At 43.6% G+C, this 26,419-nt stretch overlaps 7 protein-coding genes across 9 annotated transcripts in view; 4 read left to right on the forward strand and 3 right to left on the reverse strand.

Annotated features, from left to right (window-relative positions):
* LOC6544285 (tyramine/octopamine receptor) overlaps positions 1-6,603 on the forward strand; it is a 31,102-nt gene extending 24,499 nt beyond the window's left edge. The window contains exons 2-4 of the mRNA XM_001973677.3: positions 1,889-2,319; positions 2,864-3,952; positions 5,113-6,603. Coding sequence (XP_001973713.1) covers positions 1,996-2,319; positions 2,864-3,952; positions 5,113-5,505 — 1,806 coding nt within the window. The 5' untranslated portion in view covers positions 1,889-1,995 and the 3' untranslated portion in view covers positions 5,506-6,603. The remainder of the gene's footprint in view (positions 1-1,888; positions 2,320-2,863; positions 3,953-5,112) is intronic.
* A 630-nt stretch (positions 6,604-7,233) lies between these two features.
* LOC6544286 lies at positions 7,234-8,089 on the forward strand. The gene has a single exon (XM_001973678.3). It carries the CDS (start codon positions 7,487-7,489, stop codon positions 8,078-8,080), a length of 594 nt encoding a protein of 197 aa, XP_001973714.1. The 5' UTR covers positions 7,234-7,486; the 3' UTR covers positions 8,081-8,089.
* A 434-nt stretch (positions 8,090-8,523) lies between these two features.
* On the reverse strand, positions 8,524-13,481 carry LOC6544287. Its single transcript, XM_001973679.3, has 5 exons — positions 13,250-13,481; positions 12,430-13,154; positions 10,731-11,523; positions 9,326-10,610; positions 8,524-9,271 (listed from the first exon to the last, which is right to left on the reverse strand). The coding sequence occupies exons 2-5, from the start codon at positions 13,123-13,125 to the stop codon at positions 9,199-9,201; spliced, it is 2,847 nt and encodes a 948-aa protein (XP_001973715.1). The 5' UTR covers positions 13,126-13,154; positions 13,250-13,481; the 3' UTR covers positions 8,524-9,198.
* Positions 13,482-13,901: 420 nt separating this feature from the next.
* Positions 13,902-15,111, reverse strand: LOC6544288. 3 transcript variants are annotated; one of them, XM_026976795.1, is made up of 2 exons: positions 15,066-15,111; positions 13,902-15,014 (listed from the first exon to the last, which is right to left on the reverse strand). In XM_026976795.1, exons 1-2 carry the CDS (start codon positions 15,066-15,068, stop codon positions 14,019-14,021), a joined length of 999 nt encoding a protein of 332 aa, XP_026832596.1. In that variant the 5' UTR covers positions 15,069-15,111; the 3' UTR covers positions 13,902-14,018. The 3 variants fall into 3 exon arrangements, with proteins under 3 accessions (XP_026832596.1, XP_026832595.1, XP_001973716.1); XM_026976794.1 differs by having other exon boundaries at positions 13,902-15,017; XM_001973680.2 differs by having other exon boundaries at positions 13,902-15,105.
* A 1,885-nt stretch (positions 15,112-16,996) lies between these two features.
* LOC6544289 (dnaJ protein homolog 1) lies at positions 16,997-17,757 on the reverse strand. The gene has a single exon (XM_001973681.3). The coding sequence runs from the start codon at positions 17,555-17,557 to the stop codon at positions 17,174-17,176; it is 384 nt and encodes a 127-aa protein (XP_001973717.1). The 5' UTR covers positions 17,558-17,757; the 3' UTR covers positions 16,997-17,173.
* A 173-nt stretch (positions 17,758-17,930) lies between these two features.
* LOC6544290 (60S acidic ribosomal protein P0) lies at positions 17,931-19,385 on the forward strand. The gene is made up of 3 exons (XM_001973682.3): positions 17,931-18,032; positions 18,144-18,237; positions 18,313-19,385. Exons 2-3 carry the CDS (start codon positions 18,184-18,186, stop codon positions 19,210-19,212), a joined length of 954 nt encoding a protein of 317 aa, XP_001973718.1. The 5' UTR covers positions 17,931-18,032; positions 18,144-18,183; the 3' UTR covers positions 19,213-19,385.
* Positions 19,386-25,458: 6,073 nt separating this feature from the next.
* On the forward strand, positions 25,459-25,810 carry LOC6544291 (male-specific opa-containing protein). Its single transcript, XM_001973683.3, has one exon. It carries the CDS (start codon positions 25,468-25,470, stop codon positions 25,678-25,680), a length of 213 nt encoding a protein of 70 aa, XP_001973719.2. The 5' UTR covers positions 25,459-25,467; the 3' UTR covers positions 25,681-25,810.
* The last annotated feature ends 609 nt before the right edge of the window (positions 25,811-26,419 follow it).

Here is a 26,419-nt window from a genome sequence, read left to right on the forward strand (position 1 = left end):
ACTGTGGAAAGAGCCCTTCTCACGCCACGAGATATTCAATTATGTCGCGTAGGTTCCAGCACAAAGTCAGCTTACCAATGGGATAACCACGGAGGTTTGGCTTTTTGCTTAGTAACGTATTGGTTAATAATTGAAGCCATAAAATGCAATCCTTTAAAGGCACAGAAGAACACAATCCTTTAAACAATAGTTTACTTACTTTTGCAATACAATACTTTTCTTAACTCTTCTTAAGTTTTTGAGGTTTGGCTTTTTGCTTAGTAACGTATTGGTTAATAATTGAAGCCATAAAATGCAATCCTTTAAAGGCACAGAAGAACACAATCCTTTAAACAATAGTTTACTTACTTTTGCAATACAATACTTTTCTTAACTCTTCTTAAGTTTTTGAGGTTTGGCTTTTTGCTTAGTAACTTATTGGTTAATAATTGAAGCCATAAAATGCAATCCTTTAAAGGCACAGAAGAACACAAGCCTTTAAACAATAATTTACTTACTTTTGCAATACAATACTTTTCTTAACTCTTCTTAAGTTTTTGAGGTTTGGCTTTTTGCTTAGTAACGTATTGGTTAATAATTGAAGCCATAAAATGCAATCCTTTAAAGGCACAGAAGAACACAAGCCTTTAAACAATAGTTTACTTACTTTTGCAATACAATACTTTTCTTAACTCTTCTTAAGTTTTTGAGGTTTGGCTTTTTGCTTAGTAACTTATTGGTTAATAATTGAAGCCATAAAATGCAATCCTTTAAAGGCAAAGAAGAACACAAGCCTTTAAACAATAGTTTACTTACTTTTGCAATACAATACTTTTCTTAACTCTTCTTAAGTTTTTGAGGTTCGGCTTTTTGCTTAGTAACTTATTGGTTAATAATTGAAGCCATAAAATTCAATCCTTTATAGGAACAGAAGAACACAAGCCTTTAAACAATAGTTTACTTACTTTTGCAATACAATACTTTTCTACTGAGCGCACTTGATCTCAAGTCGTGCTAAAAATGGCGGTCACACCAACTAAAAATCGCTTTAAACTTTCACCCACCTATTTGCAGAAGCCGAAAAAGTACAAAGTAAATACAACGCCCATTCCCCGACTAAAAGCTTTACATTAGCAGACAGAAATCAAGGTGGGATTCAGGGCATAAGCAATCTGCGAAGCGAGGAGCGAAAAGGCAAAACAATTTTTGTGAATGAAATGTTTGCTTCAAAGTTGTTTCCTCCTTTCTTCATTTTCTGAGAGTTCACTTTATGAGCGGGTTATTTTGATTAATGTTCCTTCAACTGCTATCAGAAAAAAGGACCCGATAACCCCGAAACTCAGTAAAGCTGGTAAGGACTTAGGGGATATAGAAGTGTCAGGCGGATGGGGAAAGGGCAGAGCAACAATTAATCGATTGCTAAAGGATGTGGGAGTGTATTGACTTAGGACGCCCGGCTCACTTTCCACAATATTCTGGAACATCTTAGAACACTCTTTTCTCATAGACGTGAATTTACTCAGGACCACCTTTTCGACCCGATTTGGTCTGACATTTTTAATTACTTTTTAATAATTAATCCCAAATGAGGGCAATTCGACAGGATTTGTCAGTTAAATTGTTTTGGACCTTCCCACCATTATTGGTGGCTTGGCTTTTTCTTTTTTCCTTTAAAGGCAGGACATGATCCTGATAGGCTTGTGTGGTAACTTTGTCCAGTTTCCGAATTGATCTATAAGTCAATTCCACATTTAGGATGTTCAGTTCCCGTTCTGAGAGCACTCTTTGGTGTCAACTAGAAATTATTTGCATAAGCAAACATTAATATTATATACTGTAAGCTCCGACATTCTTTACAAGAAACAATACATTTTATGTCGCTTGATTTCCTTTCCATTTGCCTTCGCAGCAGAAAGCCACAGAAGCCGGGACATCGTAATCATCATCTGCCTTCCTACCACAACGCATGTAAACACAGCCGGAGCCCAAAGAAGGCAAGTGGCAGGGCAGTAAAAGATGCCATCGGCAGATCAGATCCTGTTTGTAAATGTCACCACAACGGTGGCGGCGGCGGCTCTAACCGCTGCAGCCGCCGTCAGCACCACAAACTCCGGAAGCGACCATGCCGCACGGGGGTATGCGGATACGGATGCCGATGCGGGCATGGGAACGGAGACGGTGGCCAACATATCCGGTTCGCTGGTGGAGGGCCTGACCACCGTCACCGCGGCACTGAGTACGGCTCAGGCGGATCCCGACTCCGCAGGAGAGTGCGACGGAGCTGTGGATGAGCTGCATGCCAGCGTCCTGGGCCTCCAGCTGGCTGTGCCGGAGTGGGAGGTAATGAACATAACGATAATATTCCACTTCAATATTAATGGTAACGGCATTTTGGTAATATTAATTACGTAGACAGTAGACGTAGACGTAGACATTACGTGACAGTAGAAATAAACTTTGTTTAGAGTGTACCTTTTACATATATTCGTGTTCTAGATTCGTTGAAAAGAATGTAAGAGGTAGAAAGAAGAGTTTCCTGCCATAAAGTATAAAGTATATACATTCTTGATCAGGATCAATACTCGAATCGATCTGTCCATGTCCGCCTGTCTGTCTAGAATGTTGAGATTAGACATGCAGAGACATGATTAGACATGACATGATTAGACATGAGACTAACATCCAGAGACATAGACTCAGCGCAAAATTGTTTCCTGATGTTGCCACTCCCACTTTAACCCCTCTGATTTAAAAAAATGTTTTGATTATAACATGCAACTCGTACAAGTGACCCTCCCACTAGGAACCCGAACTTTGATAAGTTTAGGACTGTATATTATTTACACTACCATACTCTCCCCAACTTGCTTTCTATTTAAACTAGGCCCTTCTCACCGCCCTGGTACTCTCGGTCATTATCGTGCTGACCATCATCGGGAACATCCTGGTGATTCTGAGTGTGTTCACCTACAAGCCGCTGCGCATCGTCCAGAACTTCTTCATAGTGTCGCTGGCGGTGGCCGATCTCACGGTGGCCCTTCTGGTGCTGCCCTTCAACGTGGCCTACTCGATCCTGGGGCGCTGGGAGTTCGGCATCCACCTGTGCAAGCTGTGGCTCACCTGCGACGTGCTGTGCTGCACCAGCTCCATCCTGAACCTGTGCGCCATAGCGCTCGACCGGTACTGGGCCATTACGGACCCCATCAACTACGCCCAGAAGCGGACCGTGGGTCGGGTCCTGTTGCTCATCTCCGGGGTGTGGCTGCTCTCACTACTGATAAGTAGTCCGCCGTTGATCGGCTGGAACGACTGGCCGGACGAGTTCACCAGCGCCACGCCCTGCGAGCTGACCTCGCAGCGCGGATACGTCATCTACTCTTCGTTGGGCTCCTTCTTCATTCCACTGGCCATCATGACGATCGTGTACATCGAGATCTTCGTGGCCACGCGGCGTCGTTTGAGGGAGAGAGCCAGAGCCAACAAGCTCAACACGATCGCTCTTAAGTCCACCGAGCTGGAGCCGATGGCCAACTCCTCACCCGTCGCCGCCTCCAACTCCGGCTCCAAATCGCGCCTCCTAGCCAGCTGGCTGTGCTGCGGCCGAGATCGCGCCCAATTCGCCACGCCTATGATCCAGAACGACCAGGAGAGCATCAGCAGCGAAACCCACCAGCCGCAGGATTCCTCCAAAGCGGGTTCCCAAGGCAACAGTGATTCCCAACAGCAGCACATGGTCGTGCTGGTTAAGAAGTCGCGTCGCGCCAAAATCAAGGACTCCATCAAGCACGGCAAGGCCCGTGGTGGCCGCAAGTCGCAGTCCTCGTCCACCTGCGAGCCCCACGGCGAACAACAGCTCCTTCCCGCCGGCGGGGATGGCGGTAGCTGCCAGGCCGGCGGAAGACACTCTGGAGGCGGAAAGTCTGACGCCGAGATCAGCACGGAGAGCGGGAGCGACCCCAAGGGTTGCATACAGGTGAGAAGTGAATCCTGATTTCCTCTCTATCATTCGTTGAAAAGTATGTAACAGGAAGGAAGCGTTTCTGACCATAAGTATATGTATTCTTGATCAGGAGAAATAGCGGAGTCAATCTGGCCATGTCCGGCTGTCCCTTCGTCTGTCCGTCCGTATGAACGTCGAGATTTCAGGATACAAAAAAAACATGCAGATTCCAGAGACCAGAGACCAGATGATTGATGAACTTTTTCGTTCGCACTCCCACAAGCTGAGTAACGGGTATCTGATAGTCGAGGAACTCGATTATAGCGTTCTCTCTTCTTATGTAAATCAAATTATTTTTGATAACACTTTTCAAAACTTTTAACTATACCAGTTACTCGTAAGTATATATACATTCGTGTAAAAGTATGTATTAGTTAGAAGGAAGCGTTGCCGACCCTATAAAGTATATCAGGAATACTGACTTGTTTTGTGACCATGTCCGTCTGTCCGTATGAAAGCTCTGATCGCTGGAACTACAAAAGCTAGAATATTGAGATTGGGCGTTTGAATGACATAGACGCAGCACAACTTTCTTATTTCTATCGAAAGCCTAGAAAAATTTCGAAATTTTTAGTTCGTTTTTCACAAGCTGAGTAATGGGTATCTGATAAGCATCCAGATTCCAGTGACCCCTACGCTGTGCAAGTTGGTTTCGCCCACAATTTTGAAAGATTGTTGGTTTTACTACGATTTATAATTTTTCTTCAAGGGTCTATCGATATGCCAAAAACCCTAACGACTACAGACTACCCATTTCACTTTGGACAAATGTTTATTTTTTTTCTATTTTATTATTTCAATGGAAAATGAACAAAAAATTGTAAAATATTTTCTGGCACCCCTGATGGGTATCTGATATTCGACGAAACCGACTTAAGCGTTTTCTCCTGTTTATTTTCTAATGTCACAAATCTAAAGTTACAAATCAAAAGGGGTTTTTTATGGAAATGGAAAGCCAAATTTAAATTGTCCACCTTAGCTCCTTATATGGCAGAAAAGGCTTTTAAAAACGCAACCTTTACTAACTTCAAGTTAATAAATTAGTTGAAATAATACTTTAAAAGGAAAACCCCTTCTTATTACTAATATCCATGTCACTTGATTCCCAAAACTTTTCTTCACCTCGTTTCCAGGTCTGCGTGACCCAGGCGGACGAGCAGACGTCCCTTAAGCTGACCCCGCCGCAATCCTCGACGGGAGCCGCCGCCGTTTCCGCCACTCCGCTGCAGAAGAAGACAAGCGGGGTAAACCAGTTCATTGAGGAAAAGCAAAAGATCTCGCTGTCCAAGGAGCGGCGGGCGGCTCGCACCCTGGGCATCATCATGGGCGTGTTCGTCATCTGCTGGCTGCCCTTCTTCCTCATGTACGTCATCTTGCCCTTCTGCCAGAGCTGCTGCCCCACGAACAAGTTCAAAAACTTCATCACCTGGCTGGGCTACATCAACTCGGGCCTGAACCCGGTCATCTACACCATCTTCAACCTGGACTACCGACGGGCCTTCAAGCGGCTTCTGGGCCTGAATTGAGGCAGGCTGGCAGGGGCGGGTGGAAGATTTCGGCCGGGCCAACCAAGGTTCGAGCGGGAGAGCGTTACTCAAAGCTTGTGCCAAACTTAAATGGTCGTTTATGCGATCAGCGGAGATCTCAGTCTGTAGTTGGACCGCCCGTTGGCGAACTTTTGAATTGAACTTCGACCCATATATACTTTCAAATTATTTCTTTGGCAACTAATTTTCATTAAGTTGATGAATATGATAAAGCTTGATAAATACGATTAAACTGTTACATTTAACGTTTAGGCAAACTGAAAGCCACCACATTGGAAGTCGAAAATGAGACTCGAGTGTACATATAGTTTCAAACTAAGCTATTATTTCTAGCTGTACTTAAAATTCTTAAAATTATTTAGCCTTAAACATTTTGTTAATCTATTTTCGGAATAGATTCAATACTCATACTAAAATGGGTTGTGCTGGGATTAAAGTGAGGAAGTATGCCCCTAGCCACGGCTATTAAGAAAATCATCAAAATTACACGGTAAAGAATTATACATACATTATACATATACACCAGCTAAGAGACATCCCAAACGAGAATAACATCAAATTGAATTGAATACAATTAAATTAAATGTTTAGGCACAAGAATTGTGGCAACTTCGTGTTTCACCCTATGCGTATGGAAAACCAAAAAGGTGTTAGTTAAATTAAATCTGCGCTCAAGATATGTAAGCAACTACTAAGATAAATAATAACTTCCAAGGCATCACTTTAACGATTTGTATTTATATGTAATTTAATTGTAGGCAACCACTATACCTAATGTATACTTTGAAATACGCTTTGAACTATTTGTTAAATAATTTATTGATTAATTGTTTTAATGGCATAGCAACTATTGTGTTGAGTGGGCAGCTTAAAGCTAGCACATCGAAACTTACTTAAGATAGATAAATGTTTAATTGCACTTTACAAAATGCAACAGAGTTGGCGAAAGGAGGTACTTTAATGGATGTATAAACTCAAGTACATGCTATATCGTATACGTATGTCACAACTTATGTCTTTTAACGACGATGTACGATTGTTTCACTAATTAACTTGTTTAACGAGCAAAAGCAAGCGTAAACGAAAAAATAAAAGACAGATTCGAATTAAAGTTATAAAAAAGCGTTTGAATTTATGGAGATTGCTGGGTTCTGTTACATATGTAAATCAAGACTTTTTTCACCTTTCGAGATATCTCGCTGAAAAAATTATTGATAGCCCGTAGTTTTAGCGACACCCTTTGATAACTCATATTATATTTGCGAAATATGAAATAGCGTCTTTTCTCTCATTCTTTTCGTCACTATGCATATATTTTGCATACATTTTTTAACCAAACAATTTTGACGATAACTTCCTTCTGCATATGCAGCTCTGAACGGGTTCCAGATATTAAACATTACAGGAAATTTTCAAAATTGCCAAAATATTTTAGTTTAGTAACCAGAAAAGTTTCCCTTTTGCCATAACTAAACGTCCCGCAGAAAACAAATTAGTTGTGATTTTTATCGACATTGCTTGATGCACCAGTAGTGCATCGTGCAAAATAAATCAGCAAATAAATAAATAAAATAAATAGTGCAAATAAATCAGTACATTACAATAACACTCATGTTTTAATATTTCTAGCACAATTTTAAGTTATCTCATGTAAAGTATGCGGCATATCGGTATTAAGTGTTGGCGGGCAACTATCGGATACGTGCGATAGCCATTCACAGCGAACGCCGGGTCGTTCCAGGTAGCTCAATTGCATCCCATCGCTAACAAAGTGACGGCTTGTAAATTGTTGGGATTTAAAATTTAAAATTGTCTGGTGGACAGGGCTTGATCCCAAATATCGCTTACCTGGGAGCGCGGATTTCCGCGAAGTGAGACGCGGTCGCAGACAGGCAGAACGCGAAGCGCATCCCTGTGATGAATATAAGCCACCGACGCACTTGAGAGACCAGCCAGACCAATGGAGACCTCGGAAGCGATGAATACTTGTGAGGAGGGAGACCAGCTGAACGGTTCCTTCCGCCTGCAGTGCTCGATGTCCTCCGTGGACATCGAGAGCGAGAGTGACCTCTCGCTGGCCTTCGAGCGCGAGGAGCAGTCCCCGGGTGGCAGCTGCGACGAGCTGCCGGCCTTTGAAATCCGCGCCTTCTCGCCCCACGGACGCACCCCGTCGCCCATCGACGATCTCGATCTGTCGGACATCGAAACGCCCAAGCAGCCGCTGAGGCAGCAGCTCCCTCCGGACGAGGAGGAGCCCTCGCGCCAGAACGATCCTCAGTACGTGGCCCTGCACGAGATTAACGCCCAGATCAGCCCGCCCAGTGACGCGGACGACTCAAAAAACTTGGAGACCATCTACGAGGGCGTTTTCCTGAGCACCCCGCCCCGCGATAAAACTTCCAACTCGGGCATCTCCCGCTTCACGCCCAAGCGCGGGCGTGCAAATCTCATCGAGCTGATGGCCAACCGGCTGCACAGCGGCAAGGAGAACCAGTCGCCGGGAGCGGGAGTCTCCGAACCGCATTTGCCATCGCCACTCAAGGACCCCACATAGTGACCGCAGTCCACCCGACCCAACCAAAGCCATGGAGCCCTCGCTCAGACTGCCATCGATGTTCTAGAATAAGTTACGAATTACCTGAATGCATGGTTCGATTCCAGCGGTCATCAGGTGTACACCAAGATGTGTATCCTCGGCCGATCCGTTTTCCTATTTCAGACTAGAAGATTTTATAGTGGTAAATAAAGATAGTCGTCTTTCCATGTTTAAAACATTAAACCAAGGTCACGCTCTTATCTGTCGGGCAAATGGTACAGGTAGGCAGAAGGAAGGTTAATTTCTCAAAGAACCAATTGATCGGCGGTACCTGGAACCAGACCGCGAATAATCCACTTATGTATCCAATGGAAACTTCGATCGATAATTGTCGGATCTTGGAAAAAATTTCAAAGTAAATCCTGAAATTGATTGTCTAATTAAGTAGGTTAAACTTCATCAAAAGTTTCCAATAATACGTTTACTAAAATAGAATATATAGTTTGATGTAACAATCTGAAAAATAAATGTAAGATTAATTACTATGAGCGTTTTCACGAACGTCAATTTATGATGTGCGTATTACTACGATGTTCGATCAAAAACTTTTCTGAAAATATCAATAGTTTCTTACCAATATGACATTTAATGGTAATTTTTGGACCTTGCGTACCTAAGGACTACGGATTTTACACTAATCCTATTGTACCTAGGCGGTAGTTTGAGTAAACTAGTACAAAAATAAGTAATTTACCTAATCTATGATTAGGAATGTTGTAATATACTAAATAACTACATTGCTGAGTCGGATTGCGAATTCGGATCCTACACGAATTCCAGGCTGGAAGCATTATTTAAACTTAAAATTAAGAATTGGTACGAGAATTTTAAGTAATATAGAGTAATAAAATCGGGAATGTCTTAAAGGTTCTTGAACACATTCAAAAATAATACAGCGACCAGGACCGGAGAAAATGATTATTTAACTTTACAATTTTGTAAGCAGTGATACAAAAGTTAAATAACGGATAAGGTTTAAAAAAGCTATCCCGGTTCCCTGTAAGTTGCCTTTGTTTCTATATGGCAGTGTGAAACGCATTTTGTTCCGCGAGTCCTGTCGTGCAATTCGCCTCCAATCAGAAGTTATTTGAATGACGCGACGCTGTGAATACCTTGACGCGCAGCAATCCTGGATTGACCTCTTGCCATCTGAAAGAGGCGAATGATTAGGCGACTATTAATGCAAATTGCCCCCTTACTTACCGCAAACGGCGTTCGCCTAGCCTGGCCTTCACCCTATTCTTAATAGTGGACACTCCGTTTGCACTGTGAAGACCTCGGCCCGTGATAATGAATACGTGCTTGTACACGCGGGTGGTGCTGCGCAACACAGTTATGTGGCGATCAAGGAACAAGTCCAGACAGCTGATCGCCTCTACCGTGTGTAGGTAATGCAGGTCTAGCAGGTCCGGGTTGTTCTGGGTGTGCCGATGCACCTCAATTATGCAACTGGCCGCCCGATGATTGAAGAATTCGATCTTCTGCTTGTGTAACTGGGCTATCTCCGAGTAGTATAACGCCACGCTACCATCGCCGCGCTGTACCGCCTGTTTAGCCTTTAGATAGCACTCTGCTTTAAGTTGGGAGTGATGGGCTGCCAAGTTTCGCGTCTCCTCAAAGTCGCGAAGAGCAGCGCACTTGGCCTCCTCATGCAGTTGGGGCGACCGGCCATGGGCGGACGAAGTGGAACTGGAGCGCGGACCTTGGCTGAAGGAGTTCTGTTGCTTTTGTTGCTGCTGGTTTCGCTCTTCCGCCGCCACTTGCGCACTAAGCTTTTCGCCCTCGCGATGGGCCTTATCATAGAGTTCCGCTTTGCTCAGCGTACTCTGAACGTTGCTGTCCAAGACCTTTACGGTTTGAACGTAATTGCTTCCGGTTGCCGAATAGATCTCAAGCACAATGTCAGGGGGGACGTCGGGAAACGTCTCGCACAGTTTCATCTTAGTTAGGTGGGTAGCTATATCGTTGGGCGTTTGTTTGCGTGCGGCCAACTCGGCTGCCTTCTTGGCGGCCTGCTGCTCGCTGTTATATATGCTCCAGGCCAACTCCATATCCAGAAGCTCAGCGACATTGCTCGGAGACTCGCTGCAATCGGCGTAACCTGGATGCTTGAGCAGGCGGGCGAACTGCTCGTCATCGCGCATTGTCTGCTGGCGAATCTCCTCTTGCTGGTTAAACACGGCTTCCATCCACAACATGTAAAGCTGCTTGGCTAGCTGACGTGGCACGAATATTTTTGTTTCGGCGGGTAGCTCCTGTTCCGGCGACAACATCTCGACCTCTGTGTGGAACTGATCGTGCAGCTGCTTAATTAAGGCGCCGCCCACATCTATTTCCAGCAGAGTATTTTCTTCAGGGTCCTCCTCCTCCTGCTGTTCTAGCTCCGGTTCCTCGGATGCTTCCGGTAGGTTAGGCACTATAGGTTGATCCAGGATCCCATTACGGATGTCGCGGATTTTGCGCGTGTGCTCCGAGTATTGTTCGTCGCCTAATAAATAGTAAATATTAGTTATCAAATATCGAAAGTTAACTATTTGACAAAAAAAATGGTAGGCAGTTCTTTTAATAAGTTCATTCTTAATGAACTCCAATTAGAAGAATATCTTACCTAACACAAAACAATTCTGGATTTGCAGTTGCAACTCTTTGTTGGTGGGGGCCGATGCACGTTTATTGCGCGGTTGACGTTGCGGCTTAGGTGCAGTCTTCGATACCGATAAAATTGGTGAGGTGCAGTTGGGAGTGGAAATTGGAGATTCCTGGCTCTCCCCCGCCTTGTCGCAGTCGCAGTCGCATTGAAACTGCGCCGCTTCCTCGCTATCAACAGTTTCCTCAAATCCGGTCTGATCGGAGCCAGTGGCCGCGTTTAGCTCGTCCTCCTTTAACAGAATATCAACGGCCCAATCCACGTCGGCCTGGCACTTTACAAACAGATCCCAGAGGCCAGTCAGCTGTTTATTGGGATACATCTGGCGCAAGAGTGCAAACCCTTTCGGTTCATTGGGACAGTCTAGGCAGTGCCTCTGAAAGTGCTTTGCCTCACTAGGCTCCGCTTTTGACGGTTCCTCTTTTGGTTTGCTGTCCTCGCGGAAGAGATCAATAATAGACACTTCGCTCTTTACAGGAGCTGCGGCAGCCAAAGCGTCCGGAATTTCCGAAACCGTCGCGTCGCCTGTGTCTTCCGAGTACACCTTCTCGGACCAGTATGATGGCGCTTCCTGCTCGTAGGGCACCCACGTTTGGGCATTGGCATTCAGCTTAAAGGTATTATCGGCTGGCGCTGGGACTGGGGCTTCCGGCGGTTTGCTCTCCTCGAAGCTGGGGATGACAGGCACGGCGGGAAGGGGTGGATGCTTGCGTAGTTGCGGCAGCTCCACAGAGTACCTTGTCTCCTTCATTAACTGTCGCATAAAATAAAATGTCGAAATTGATAATATAAATTAATTTTAATAAAGGTCATAATAAAGGTAATAATATACAAAACAAATTAAAACGCTATAGTCGAGTCCGACTATTAGATAGCCGTTACTCAGCTAGTGGAAGTGCGAACGAGAAATTTTCACATTTTCTAGAACATCTATAGAAATAGGGAAAAATAACAAACAAATGTCGTTAGACCGGGCCGTGGCAAAAAGCTATTTGGCAAAGCTATAGAAACTTACAATGCTAATAAAGAAATGAAAAAATATCACATTTTTCAAACGCGTGAGCGTGTCAGTTTTGTCCGGTTTGTGGGCGTTAGAGTGGGTGTGGCATTTGGAAACAAACTGCATGCTTAATTTCAACATGCAAGCTTTTGTAGTTCCTGAGATCTAGGCGTTCATACGGACAGACGGACATGGCCAGATCGACTCGGCTCTTGATCCTGCTCAACATACTTATATGGTCGGATACGATTCCTTCTACCTGTTACATACTTTTTATCGAATCTAGTATACTCGTGTATACTTTATATGGACGGAAACGCTTGCTTCTACCAGGTTGTTGCCGCAAGTGTGTTGTTATGTTAAACAAAATTCGAAGTTAGAAACTGGTTGTCTATTAAATAAGCAAGCTAGACGACCGCTATATACTGATCCTGAACTATCCGATCCTCGTCTCTTTGCTATAGAAAGGCGACTGTTTCTCGGATTGGCCACGAACGGCAAGCGGTATACATTTATTGCCAAAGACTTTTTGACTTATTGACCGTGGTATACCCTAAGATATTAATTTATTAAAAGCTCAAGTAAAATGGACGTGGTGTTCCGAAATAAATTATACATACATATGTATGGAAACCACTTCAAGTGCAAGTGCCGTCTTACCTGTATGAGCTCTCCCGCAGTAGTGCGCTCGTAACGCTCCAGCATGCGCTGAATGTTCTCACGGGGGACGTTGTGGATGTTTTTCTGAGCCAGCTTGCTGGCAGACTTGCACCAACTAGTCTGTGGCTCGAGAAGCTCAATGACGTAGCCGTGGCGCACGGCGGATTGGACGTATGGCTGCATCTCCCACACCATTGTATTGGTGTTATCCACGATGATGGGGCTCCAGCCGCATGCGGTCTTATCGCGCACTCGCTGCTGGTTCCACTCGTGGGCGGCTGGCAGCAGAGTGCGGTTGAAGTCATAGCCGCGGCGCGTCTTGAAATAGTCGTCCGAGCTAAAGACAAAATCGGTCACCTGGTGTTGCTCGAGTAGGTGCGCCTGGCGCAGCAAAGACTCTGCCAAAGTAGTTTTACCGCTGCCCGAAGGACCGCGCATTATGATCATCAGCTTGTGGCCCGCCTGTGCCCGCTGGCAAATCGAGCTTAGCTGTTTGTTACTCCGGTTGTTGTTCATATTGCTGACGGGGTTCATTCTTATGGAGTTTGGGGCTCCAGCAGAAGCATATTTCCTGGGAGTACCGCCGCTTCTGCTGCGGCTACTATTGCTATTGTTATTGTTCTTGTTGTTGTTGCTGCGCCACAAGAGCGTCAAATCCGATGACTCGGCTGAATCCGAATTTCGGGCTGTCGCCATTCCGTTTGTTTTCTTTTTGCTTGCTTGCCCTGTGAAAGAAGATCATTTATAGCGGATCATAACGTAATACGCAGTAATCAACATACCCCCCACCCCCAAATTCTCTTATCGCATCCGGACTCACCAATATCTGACCAGACCAAGATCCCTGATGCCGTAACTGCGGGAACGTGTTTATGTCTTACTCCTTCAATGGGTCCTCATGTAAGGATAAGCCCAGATCAACCTGCAGCCTGCTGCTTCTTTCGTTTGTTTCCAGAAAACGGGGAGCTATGCGTCTCACTACATCCGTGAATTTGTTGCATTGCCAGTTGGGAAAACCACGGCTTATCGATGGCGCGTCATCGATAGACAGCAGTGTTGCCGGCCAGCCGTTTTCAAGCCAAAAAATTTTTTTTGGCAAAATAAAGCTAAATTCTATATTTCATTATTTTAGTTTTCAATATTTTTCTTTACTTGGAAGTATTGAAGGACATACGGAAAACATTAAAAATGGAATTGTTATCATAAAAGTTCTGGCTTATGACGTCATTGCTTACAAGTAAATAGATATGTATAGATGTATAAAGACATCCATGTCTGAAGATATATTTCTCTTAAAACTTCTAAACGGACTAACAAGAGTCGAGTCGATAGACAACGGTTTTTAAGACAATTTTTTACCAAAAGCTTTAGCATATAGTTGTCCGATCCCCATCAAGGGTTAGTAAATGTCTACATCGACCTACATTACCAAACCCGCTGCAGAGTATGAAAACAATAATTTTAACGAAATGTTTAGAAAAGTATTATTTATTTTAATTTACTCTTTCCTTGTGTAACTCTTACTAAATATCTTTTATTATTGATGCTTTAAAGGAAAAGCCAAAGTATAAGCACCTTATCCTTTTGCTCTATAGGCGTTTTTTTTGTATCCAACTGGCGCTGGCTTTCTTCACAACAATGTTCTTGGATTTTACTAAAGCTGGACGAAAAGTTCCGGCAAAAGCGCGTAAAGCCGATGGTATGCTTGAAAGCAGCACAGAACCCGAAGGGACTGGACTCCTAGCATAGGATGTACCCTTCTTCAAGGTAGCAAGGGTACATTTTGCTGCCGTTTTGGACCAATGTAAAATCTCGGTACTCGGTACCACAACTGTTTTGGAAGCTGTGTATAGTCCAGATCGGGATCCCTTGAAAAGTGTTTTCGCCATTTTGGCAACCACGTTCGCTGGCGTTGCTAAGGACGAACTGGAAGTTGCAGTTGAACCTACGCCTCCTGGCCCTTGGATTACTGTTTTGGCTACGACTTCGGCAGCCGAAGATAAGGGTGCTTTCAGAGTACTAGGAGAAACTCGAATATTTGCTCCTGTAGCCAGTTTTCCGAGACTCAGTATTCTTTTCGATCTCAATGTCACTAGCCCGGAGATCAATGTCCATAGGTATCCGGGATGCAGTTCGCTTAGTTCCTGCGTTGGAATAGCTGGAGGAGTGATTGGCTGGGGAACTGGGATTATTGGCGGAGATTTCTGGAATACCCGGTACGCCACATAGGTGCCAACCAGCACGCCTCCGATTACGACAGCCACTTTGAGCTTTTTGTGGAAATTACCAGGCGATGTTTTGATGATTCGTAATTCAGACAGTTGGCCACTAGCGTTCTCGGACGGAATGATGGCTTCTAAGTCCCTAAACGACAGGCGACGATCGTACGAAGCCCTTTTATGATGGTCAATTAGCACGCGGTAGGCGTCGTTGATTTTAAGGAACTCCCCCGCTCCATTCTCGTTTTTGTCGGGATGATATTGCAGGGACAACCGCCGAAAAGCTTCTCTGATCTCACTGTCGCTGGCGTTTCTCGCCAAGCCCAGAACATGGTAGTGGTCTTTGTAGACGTTGCTCATTTTATTCTGCTATCAAGATATCAATTTAAAATTCCAATTCGTCAACATAGAACTTACCATACACTCTTATCGAAATATCGGTATTTTATGGTATTTTATCGGTAATAATGGTATTTTAAAAATTGAAAATATCTGCGCTACGTGTAGAAACAGAAATATGCAATCGTCTCGAAAACCGGGGATCAAATGGTAATGAAACTTTTTGCATAAATAATTAATAAAATTACAAAACTTTCAAGATACCGCTCAATGAGCGGAGCTATAAATATTTAAAGTTAGCGCAGAACTCTTATTGTTAATATAAAAATTATTTAAAAATTTATGCCGTGACTATTATTTTTTTTTTAAGAAGTTGTTTTAATATTCTTTAGTTAAAATCGCCGCTCGAATTATATATCTGTAATATATGTATTTTTTGGTACCCAGGGAACACCACGGGGAGGACATTACAATTGTAATGGGGTCGTATATTTATATGACCTTTGAGTCGACTTGAAATAATAAATGTTAAACATAAAATATCAATTTTATGCATATAACAGTCATTATTTGAGTGAAACCATAATGAGAAATCGCTACTTTCATTTGTGCACTTAATGCATTGCTCTACAAATAAATTGTTGTATACACCGTTGTTTTTTATTATTTTTAAAAATGTTTTCAAAAACTTTAATGTGTATTTTGCAGATATTAAAAAAAAGATGGTGCCTTTAGTTTTCCAAAGACCGATTCTATCGAGTAGTTTTTCTCATGTATGAAAAGCTCAGATGGAACTGTTAAATGCTAAAATTGCAAGGTTTTTAAAAATATCAAATTAGAATATAACAAAAACATTCAACAAAATAATATTTGCATTTCAAATACTGAAAATTGGTAATTTACATAAGTTTGCATTTTTTTTACTTGTATACTAATCATTTGCACTAATAAATATACTAAATAAATAAAAAATTCATATGCAACCTGTTTATTGCAAAATTGAATTCTTGAGGCAGGACCAGCGCTCCTAAGAATCACTAAGAATCACTTTGTACTCGATTGCCAGAGTACAAGTAATATAGATTTTTGTTTAGGAAACTTATTTTCTTGTAGCCCTATAATTCCCAACTAGTTCTAGTGAAGACTGTAAGGCATGTCTTCTAATTTAGAGTCACAAAATATTTCAAGTAATCTCTCTTACCGGTCGAGCAGTGAGTGTAGTGTATGTACCGGTGTATGCATGTATGTATGTATGAACGTATGTATGTATGTATGCATGTATGTATATATGTATGTATGTACACTCCCAAATAACGAAAAAATGAATGAAAAACATCCTCAAGTTCCAAATTCCACCGTTCCCTATCGACGCTAATCTGACGCACATAGGATAAATCTATTATGGATATAAATCTATAAATATATCTATGAAGTAATAAACAACAGTGCAACCTGCAGTATTTGCAGAAAGCACAATAAAACGAGCAGAACACATTTAACCTCTTGTCGCACAAATATCATTGTCGCAAAAATATCATCAAGATGCCTATTTAAAGTGTGACTGATTTACATTTGATTATTATATGCAGATTAAAAAATCTGTCCATAACAACAATTAAATTATTTTTTTAACGCTCAAAATTTGTATAAATACATGTTAAACCTTTGTTTTGTTAAAAAATAAATTAAATAACTTTTTATATAAATAAACTTTCAGAAACCGACTGCTGAGATAATTTATCTTTTGAAATACATATGCGAAAAAAAACAAAATCTAAAAAGCTTTGTTAAAAAACAAGATAAAAATAAATATAAGAAATTCGAATTTTAGTAAATACAATTAAAATAAATATTAAGCTCTGAGCACAACCAGCTATTAATGAAAGTGAAACAATAATATTGTTACATATATTAAAAACAATATCAACTATACTCTATATATTGAATTTATCGTGTGATATATATTTTATCATCTTGATAACATTTTGAAAAGCTACTTTTGAGCAAGAGTTGGCCGCATTCCACAACTTTTGTTTTTACTAAATAAAACCAGCAATATCAGTAACTACACATAATAAATGAGATCAACAGTCAATGTACAAGTTCCTATAAATTAATCTTAAAGACTATTCAGTGAAGGACGCTAGATCCCCGGTATTGCTTCACCAAGCCCTCCGATCGTTAGCTCAGTCCGAGGACGATCCATCGCCGTCGGTAGCCTCCTTTTTCCGGTTGAAAAACTGGAAGGTCTTATAGGCGGCGAATGCAAAGAGCACAGTTCCTCCGACGGCGCACATAAAGGGGAGCATGTCTGACGTGGGCTGGGCGAAGGTCGCCGGCTCGTCATCACACCTGAGGCCCTCCTCGCCGTACTTGTCGTATGTCTCGCGCTTTTCCTTGTCGGAGAGCACTTCGAAGGCGGCCACCACCTCCCTGAAGTGCTCCTCAGCCTGCGGATGGTCGTTCTTGTCTGGATGGTAGCGGAGAGCCATCCGGCGGTATCCTTTCTTCACTTCTTCGCTGGACGCATTTCTCTCGATGCCCAGAATCTTGTAGTAATCCTTACCCATTGTGGTGAAATGGGATTCTCCTTGTTCTGCTATAGTATGTGAGGCAGCGCATTAACTTGTTGGTGCTTGTGTATATTTTGGTAACTTGATTCGCCAATGAAGAAATTTAGCAAATAAACAGAACTAACATCCCAATCGATAAATTATTGCCCGCCAGTACAAGTGTGACCCTACCTCCAGAATACTGTTAACACGTTAACAGAAGAAATTCTGTCTAGCGCAGCAGCTGTGTAGCTGCACTGTTAAGCTCCCATTTGGCATTTATTAATAATTTATAATTTGTTAAATTATTTTTTTCATGTATTTTTTAAGGAATTATATATTTCAAAGATAAAATATTAATGTCGCTTTTCGAAATTGGTATTTTTTTTAGACCATATGGTAATTTTATCGCTATCGATGTGGTCACACTTGCTTCCGGCGCCAACTTCCCTCTTTCCGTTCTGTGAGCGAAAACCGAAAAGTCTGTGCTTTGGTAAGTATTATTAAAAGAGCGAAAAGATGTTGCATCCCGAGCTTTTTTGGGTGAATAACTGTTGCATGGCGCTGGCCCAGTACCGACTAATCGAGATCACATCTTCCGCAGTTCTTAAATTCACCCGACGAGTCCCTAATACAAAATCAAAATGGTTAGGGAGAACAAGGCAGCATGGAAGGCTCAGTACTTCATCAAGGTTGTGGTAAGTATAGAACCGCCCTCACTAGCTCGCCCCTGGCTTATGCTCTTAACTAATCCTCGCTAATTCCTCCTCCAGGAACTGTTCGATGAGTTCCCCAAGTGCTTCATCGTGGGCGCCGACAACGTTGGCTCCAAGCAGATGCAGAACATCCGTACCAGCCTGCGTGGACTGGCCGTCGTGCTTATGGGCAAGAACACCATGATGCGCAAGGCCATCCGCGGTCATCTGGAGAACAACCCGCAGCTGGAGAAGCTGCTGCCCCACATCAAGGGTAACGTGGGCTTCGTTTTCACCAAGGGCGATCTCGCCGAGGTGCGTGACAAGCTGTTGGAGTCCAAGGTGCGCGCCCCCGCCCGTCCCGGCGCTATTGCCCCTCTGCACGTCATCATCCCGGCCCAGAACACCGGCTTGGGACCCGAGAAGACCAGTTTCTTCCAGGCCCTGTCCATCCCGACCAAGATTTCCAAGGGAACAATTGAAATCATCAACGATGTGCCCATCCTGAAGCCCGGCGACAAGGTCGGCGCCTCCGAGGCAACGCTGCTCAACATGTTGAACATCTCGCCCTTCTCGTACGGTTTGATCGTCAGCCAGGTGTACGACTCCGGCTCGATCTTTTCGCCTGAGATTCTGGACATTAAGCCCGAGGATCTGCGCGCCAAGTTCCAGCAGGGAGTGGCCAACCTGGCCGCCGTTTGTTTGTCTGTGGGCTACCCCACCATTGCCTCGGCCCCGCACAGCATTGCCAACGGATTCAAGAACCTGCTGGCCATTGCTGCCACCACCGAGGTGGAGTTCAAGGAGGCGACCACCATCAAGGAGTACATCAAGGACCCCAGCAAGTTCGCCGCCGCTGCCTCGGTTTCGGCTGCCCCCGCCGCCGGCGGAGCTGCCGAGAAGAAGGAGGAGGCCAAGAAAGTCGAGTCCGAGTCCGAGGAGGAGGACGATGATATGGGCTTCGGTCTGTTCGACTAAGCTGGATCCCGAATGCAGGATGTCATTTGCAGCGACCACGGACCATCGCTTCCGCTTTCGACGTTTACCCACTAAGACCCTGTATTATGTTTTCTATATGCAAATTATTGCCGCGGTTTGACGGACCCTATGGCGAGTTGCATTAAACATGCAGTAAACTGCTCGAAAGCGCACTCAACTGTCTTAAATTTGTACGCAAATCGAGGTGGACATGGTGGCCAAAGACTGGCCCCAAAATCCGAAGGCTTCATTCCCCTTTAACAGTGCAAGAGGCGGCAGGTGCCGCCTGCAGCTGCTCCCGGTCATCCGCATATTTACGAAGTAATTACTTGTGATAAAATGAATTTCACAAGATGAGAAAAGTTTAAAGTTTCTGCTGCCGTCGTCGGCGACTTTTGCGATTTCTCTTGCTTTTCGCAAAGACATCGTCGACGGAGACGCTCATAAAAATTCAATTTGTCTTGACAAAATACGCAAGAAATTAAGAATGTGCCAAGTGGCGGCAAGAGAAACTTTCCTTCCCTTTTTCCCATTTTCCTGCACATTTCTTGCTCGTCTGGCGAGCGAAAATGAGTTACGCGACTGGGGCGTGAAAGTGCCACGCCCTCGCGGCGATATGTCGCCCCTGAAGCGCAGGAAGGGGGTGGGCAGGAAATGGAAGCTGGCGGAGCAGGAGCCGCGGGCCAAGTTAAACACTGCATAAATAGCTGGGACCGAAATGAAAGGCCCTGACGAAAATAAATCCTCCGCAGGCCTCTTTGGTTCTTAGAGATGGGATCGTGAGCCACCTTTGAAGTAATTGGGGATGTGTTATGAGCTATGGTCTATATGAGCTATAGATTTACACCAAAGACATTGGATGAAGGCATTTTATACTCCATAAGTTGTAGCGCGCTTGGCCAAGTTTTACTCTTTACTCTTCGAATATGCAAATTTTATTTTCGGGGACGCTTTAATATTAATATAATATTAATATTGTTTGAGAAAACAATCTGCATTCGAAAATGACTAAAAAATTACTGCGAATTTTCCAGAAAATAATATGGTGTTTTAACAGCAAAGTAACCCGAAAACCCTTTATAACGTAAGTAGTGTATGATTCCCACTTGGACGGTATAAAGGGGTTCAAAGCACGCCTAGCGTTAAGTGGCTCACCATTTATCTTTCTTCAACTGTCTTTATTTTAAATTACCTCCCGGGAATATTATCACTTGAGTGTCACGTTGTCATCCCTCAGCTTGGTATGTTAGAGTCCCATTTGGTTTTGAGATAAATTAATAAAGACATTGCATAATTCGGGAGCCGCTGGCGTCAAATATACACAGGAATTAGCATAAACTGTGGGGCGGCTGACCAGCCCCACAAACCCCCCACCGCACCACCCACAGCACCACCCACCGCTTGCCACTCAATCAGCAGCAAGCGGCATTTGAAATCAAAATGCGATTGGCAAAATGATTTGCTTCAATTTTTGTGATGCGCATAATAAATGAAGTTTGGACATTTGGACAATTGATTGGGATGGTTGGATGGGCATGCGGTGGCCAGTGCAGGGGCGGATCGGGCAATCCGTAAGGAGTGGTCCGAGAGACAATGTACATACAGACAATGTACGATATACCACCACACATCGCATCGCATCGCATCACATCACACACTCCATCGCTATGTTTGCCATGCACAACAAAATGTGGAGCAGTCGACAGATTCGAAATCTGATTCAGATTCAGATTCGAGTTCAGGACTCCGGTCCAAGTGCCAAGCCGCCCCTCCGCCGACCGGGAATCCCCCGAAACTGGACTCGATTTCGGCTATCCAATGCGCACAGATAGATTTGTATGCATATTTTTGCTCTGGCATTTCGTTTGTGTGCTAAACATGTGAATGCCATCGATATAACGATGCTGCTCCTGCTCCTGGTCCTGCTCCTGCTCCTGTCGTGCATGCTCCCAAAGTTCCCCATCCGCCACCCTGTGCGCTCAGCTGTGATTTGTTTGGCCAAAAGATTTGGAGCAAAACGATTTAATTCTTGTGGAATGGCTCAAACGATTCCGTTCCTGCCGGCTACTTCTACTAGAGCACTGTGAGCCAGAAGCGGAGTTTCCAAACGGACTTAGCCCAGCAAACTCTACATGACTTCACCCGCGAAAATATGTTTGGGCTTACGCTACTCGACATCAATGGCTCAAATAATTAGTTTGCCAAACTTCTGATCAATATCATGTTAATAGCGACTGCAGTCACCAAATGTTGCATGGCATGTACATTGTACAACCTACATACCTGTTACTCAAGTAAATAACTTGATAACTAAGCTGTTCTTATGCGTGCCATTTGATTTTGCAACTCGCAGTGCAATATGGATCGTATTTATTTTTAAAAATGTCATGATTTTGGGTATGCCTACTAAAGTTTGCAAAGTGTTAGATTGTAATCATGCCAGAATAGCATGAATGGCCAGAAATGGATTTTTTAATTTTAAAGCGAAAAAAGTTGTTGAATCCAGTGAGCATTTGAGGCGGGAGATTAACCACCCGCAAATGGGCGGAACTTTGGTTAGCATCAGCCGGCTGGATCCGAGATGATAACTGAAACAGAAATCTATTTTCCGACTGACTGGCGAGCAATACAAACACATTTTCCGAGCTGTGCCAGGGGTAGCGGGGTGTGGAGGGCGGCACGAAAGGGGAAGCCGAAAAAATGAAATAATGGAGATCTGGCAAGACTCGCGTGATTGTTTGCCGGGTTGCAGGGGCGGCTCCTGGCCACGCCCTTGCCCCTACACGCACGCATCCCCGGGCACCACATGCTCAATTTAGTCTCGTCACATCAAAATGTTTGCTCGTTGCGCTGTTTGCCGAGCTATTTGCTGCCATTGTAGTTGTGAACGGGGAATAATTTGGGGGCGCTTACCGCGTTTAATTTATCTATGCATATGTTTTGAGATGCCAGCAACAGCACGAGTTCTCGCTGAGGTAGCCCGAAAGTGGAGGCCTGCCCAACATAAATCACAGTCAACAGCACGCATACGCAGACTCAGCGACCAAATCTCCCACCAATCACCCAGCGAACCACCCACTCGAGCACCACCCACACCCCTTTTGTGGCGCGTAACTTGTGGCCTATTTGACGGAAAATCGGAGGTTGTTTGCAACTTGCCGCATTTCGTTCGATCTTAACCCTATCCGGGGCGCTTGGGTAACTCTATGCTTTCAGAATAAAGCTCCGTCCAGTCGCTTTGGTCCTGATCATGTCCTTGGCCTCGGCCTTGGCCCTAGAAAAGAAGCGTCGTTATTGGAAACGTTTGAAATCAATACATAAATAAATGGCATTTTGCCTTCTGCATAGTACCAAAGCCACTAGATATAATAATAACTAGTTAACTATATAACTAACTTAACTATATAACTATATAACTATAACTAATATATTATAATAACTAGAATAATTAATCTAGTGTCTTTGATAGTACCAATATGAACATACGCAGAAGGAAACGTTTCCCACCATATAAAGTATACATATTCTTGATCAGGACATTATTTTTTCCCCAATTTCTAGCGATATTCCAGAAAATATTGAAATTTCTCGTTTGTACTTCCTCTAGCTGACTAACAGTTGTTGAACTCGACTATAGCATTCTCTCTTGCTTAACAGTAATTTACACCCACAAACCGCTCCAAACCAAAGACACTAAAATTATTCTAGTGTCTTTGCCCAAACTCACGCCCACACTTTTGAAAAATGTTTTGATATTTTATCATGTTTTATTAGTTGTGTAAATTTCTATTGATTTGGCGCATAATCGTTTTGCCACGCCCACTCTACTGCCCACAAACCGCTCAAAACTTTCACGCCCACATTTTTGAAAAATTTGTAATTTTTATAATTTTTTTTTTTATTTATTTTTTTATGCAGATGCTACCGATATTCCAGAAAATACTGAAGTTTCTCGTTCGAGCTTCTACAAGCTGAGTAACGGGTATCTAATAGTCGGGGAACTCGACTACAGCATTCTATATTGTTCGATATAGATTCTATCTTGTTTTTTTGTAGTCGCGTTATTTAAAATATATATAGATCAAATAAAAAATAAAACCCAAAATAAAAAATATACTAAATACATTATGTAAGAGCATTAAATCAGCGCACTTGAAGCCCCATCACTCTGAGGTAGCTTACCCCGCAAAACATCCGACTTGGGGTCCTTGAAATCGGGACGCTTTCATGAGACGCCGAGGCTCTTTGGGACAGTGGTAACGGTTGTGTTAACGGTAACAATAAACGACAAAACCCGTTACGACGAGCGATGATTGCAAGGCAAACGAGCAATTAAAAAGCGGTGTGCCGGGGGAGCTGCCACCCAGGACGCACATCCTAGAGAGGGAGAGAGAGGGAAGCACTCCGGTTTTTGCCACGTACGAGGCATAACCTTTTGGCCTCCTTCTCGGCACAGCTGTCAACGAGCGCGAGTGTGAGTGTGAGTGTGTGGGTATCCTTCGAATCCAGGATCCCTGGAATGCTCTTGCTCCTTGGAGGCATTTTTACGGCCCCGTTTTTACGCTGGAAGCGGGAATTTTCACGTCGGGTATTTGAAATATGCACGTAATATTGCAAAATTTTAACCGTATATATTGCATAATTAACTGAGAAAATACTTAGCACACGAATGAAGGCGCAAAGAGGCAAAGGGGCTTCTCCGCCGCCAGGCATTTTTACCGCAGCTTCCAAATCTCTTGCAGAGGAGCGAATGAAACTTTTGCAATGATACTTTCGGTCCGCAGGCCACCCATCCTCATTCCGCTACCCAGGTTGTGTGGAATTTTTAATCTGCCATAGAGCCACAGCTCTGTACTGATCCCACAGAGAGAAAAAAACTTCTTATTATGGCATTAAGAAATAGAGTTTGGCTCTATCTGTATGAAGTGTGGCGATCCCGTCAGTGAGGCAGTGAAAAAGCTTGGCATATTAAAAGTAATTCGTAAAACTAAATATTAGATTGTTTATATCGATGCTTATTTATGGTTTTCCCTGATAAATATACAACCTAAAATATAAAACTCCTCCGATGGATAGTATCCAATGAGAACTGTATTTATTTATTTCATATTCTTGGAACATTTAATTTCTTTGTTTTTTTCTGGGTGTACTCTCGGGCGTTTACACAGGGTCATGTATCTTTCTTTACTGCGGAGCTTTGCATCTTTACGCTTTGCTTAAATATTTTAATTTTTATTGGTCGGAGTTTGCCAACTGTCTTTGGCCGTCGTTGGCTGTATAGGAAGGAGGCTTTTCGGCTTTGATAAAGCTGTTAAAAGTGTGTTTATTTTCTGGTGCTTAGAACTGCTGCCGCCCCGCAGATAAACTCGCATATAAATGTGTTTTCCAGCTGAACAGAGTCGAATTCGCAGCTCCCGGAGGAGGAAGATGATCCAGCACCAGGTGACCGACGCATAAACGGCAGTCGAGGCAGAGCTGCACTCTGATAGCCATAATCATAGGCCATAATGACTGCTCGGGCCGGGCCTGGGCCAAAAAACTCGATCACTAGCAGGCGAAACTTTGTGAATGACATCGAACCGAGGTGTGTGTGTCATTTGCATAAAAGTAAAGTTCACCCACTCGGATGGTTGGAAATGCAACCTGGCAAAAGTTTTTGCCAAATTTAAATTATAAATAAGCTCAGGGCGGGTCGAGGGGCCAACCAGACCAAGAGAAGGAGCAGGAGCAGGAGCAGCAGCACTTGCCTTCCGAAACAAAACCTCATATGCATCGAAACGTAATGGCAAAAAGGATTTTAAGTGAAGTTGAAGTTGACTACACGACCGCATTGAGGGAGTGGCCCATTCGCATCCCCCGAGACCACTTACACCATTGCAGTTCCGTGGAAAGTTTGCCGGGTGGAGCGGGATGAGCGGGATGAGCGGTGGGGGTCCCAAAAATAAGCTCAAAGTGAGAACTGAACGCGGCATATTCCGCCCCAGCAGACAAAGTGCAAAGTCCCCCACACTCCTCTATGCAGTGTGTATATCTTTCATGTATGCGGTGTATCTTCCGGGTTGGAGCAACCACCAGACAACCACAGGCAACAGGGAACGCATGCTTAAATGTCATGTAAAATGTTTCCACTTACACAAATTACTGTGTATAATTTAATTTTGCCACAGGCCGGCTGGGAGCCTCCGATTTGAATTGGTTACACCTATTGGCTCCACCGGATCTGTGAGTGATATAAAGGGCTCCACCGCTTTCGCCATGGTATTCATAATCGCCATGAACTTCCTACAGATCGCCTTGCTGGTGGTCCTAGTGGCAGTGGCCTTGGCCAGAGCACAGGATGATCCACCGACAGATCTGCCAGCTCCAGACGCAACAAAACCACCAGCAGCAGCAGCAGCTGGTGCTCCAGCTGGTGTCCCGGGTAAAAATAACCAAAATGTCAATCACAACGTTGTGACCATTGGATAAAATACTTTGGAAGGAACTTCTCCCAATTTAATGAAGCCGAAATCTTGATTAAAGTACATAAAAGTACTTTTTGAAAGCATTAGGGAAGCGTAATATAAATGTGCGTTAATAAATAATTTTCATTTACATATGTCGCAGTGTGAGCTTATCTCAATAACGAGTGGAGTATTTCCCCAATTTAATCTATAAAGCAGTTTACTGCTTGACTCAGGGCTCGCAGATCATCATCTCTGTCTGAGTAAGGGGTACCTGATAGTCGCGGCAGTCGAATTAAGCGCTCTGTCTTATTTTTCAGTTCTACTACGTTTAAGTTTTTATCACTTAGGCTTTTATACTTAAATAGGCCTGAGAACTTTGGAAGGAACTTTTTCCAATTTAATGAAGCCGAAATCTTGATTAAAGTACACCTTTTTGAAAGCATTAGGGAAGCGTAATATAAATGTGCGTTAATAAATAATTTTCATTTACATATGTCGCAGTGTGAGCTTATCTCAATAACGAGTGGAGTATTTCCCCAATTTAATCTATAAAGCAGTTTACTGCTTGACTCAGGGCTCGCAGATCATCATCTCTGTCTGAGTAAGGGGTACCTGATAGTCGCGGCAGTCGAATTAAGCGCTCTGTCTTGTTTTTCAGTTCTACTACGTTTAAGTTTTTATCACTTAGGCTTTTATACATAAATAGGTCTGAGAACTTTGGAAGGAACTTCTCCCAATTTAATGAAGCCGAAATCTTGATT

This window comes from Drosophila erecta, unplaced genomic scaffold (assembly GCF_003286155.1).
Source record: "Drosophila erecta strain 14021-0224.00,06,07 unplaced genomic scaffold, DereRS2 tig00000021-arrow-pilon, whole genome shotgun sequence".
Classification (NCBI taxonomy): domain Eukaryota; kingdom Metazoa; phylum Arthropoda; class Insecta; order Diptera; family Drosophilidae; genus Drosophila; species Drosophila erecta.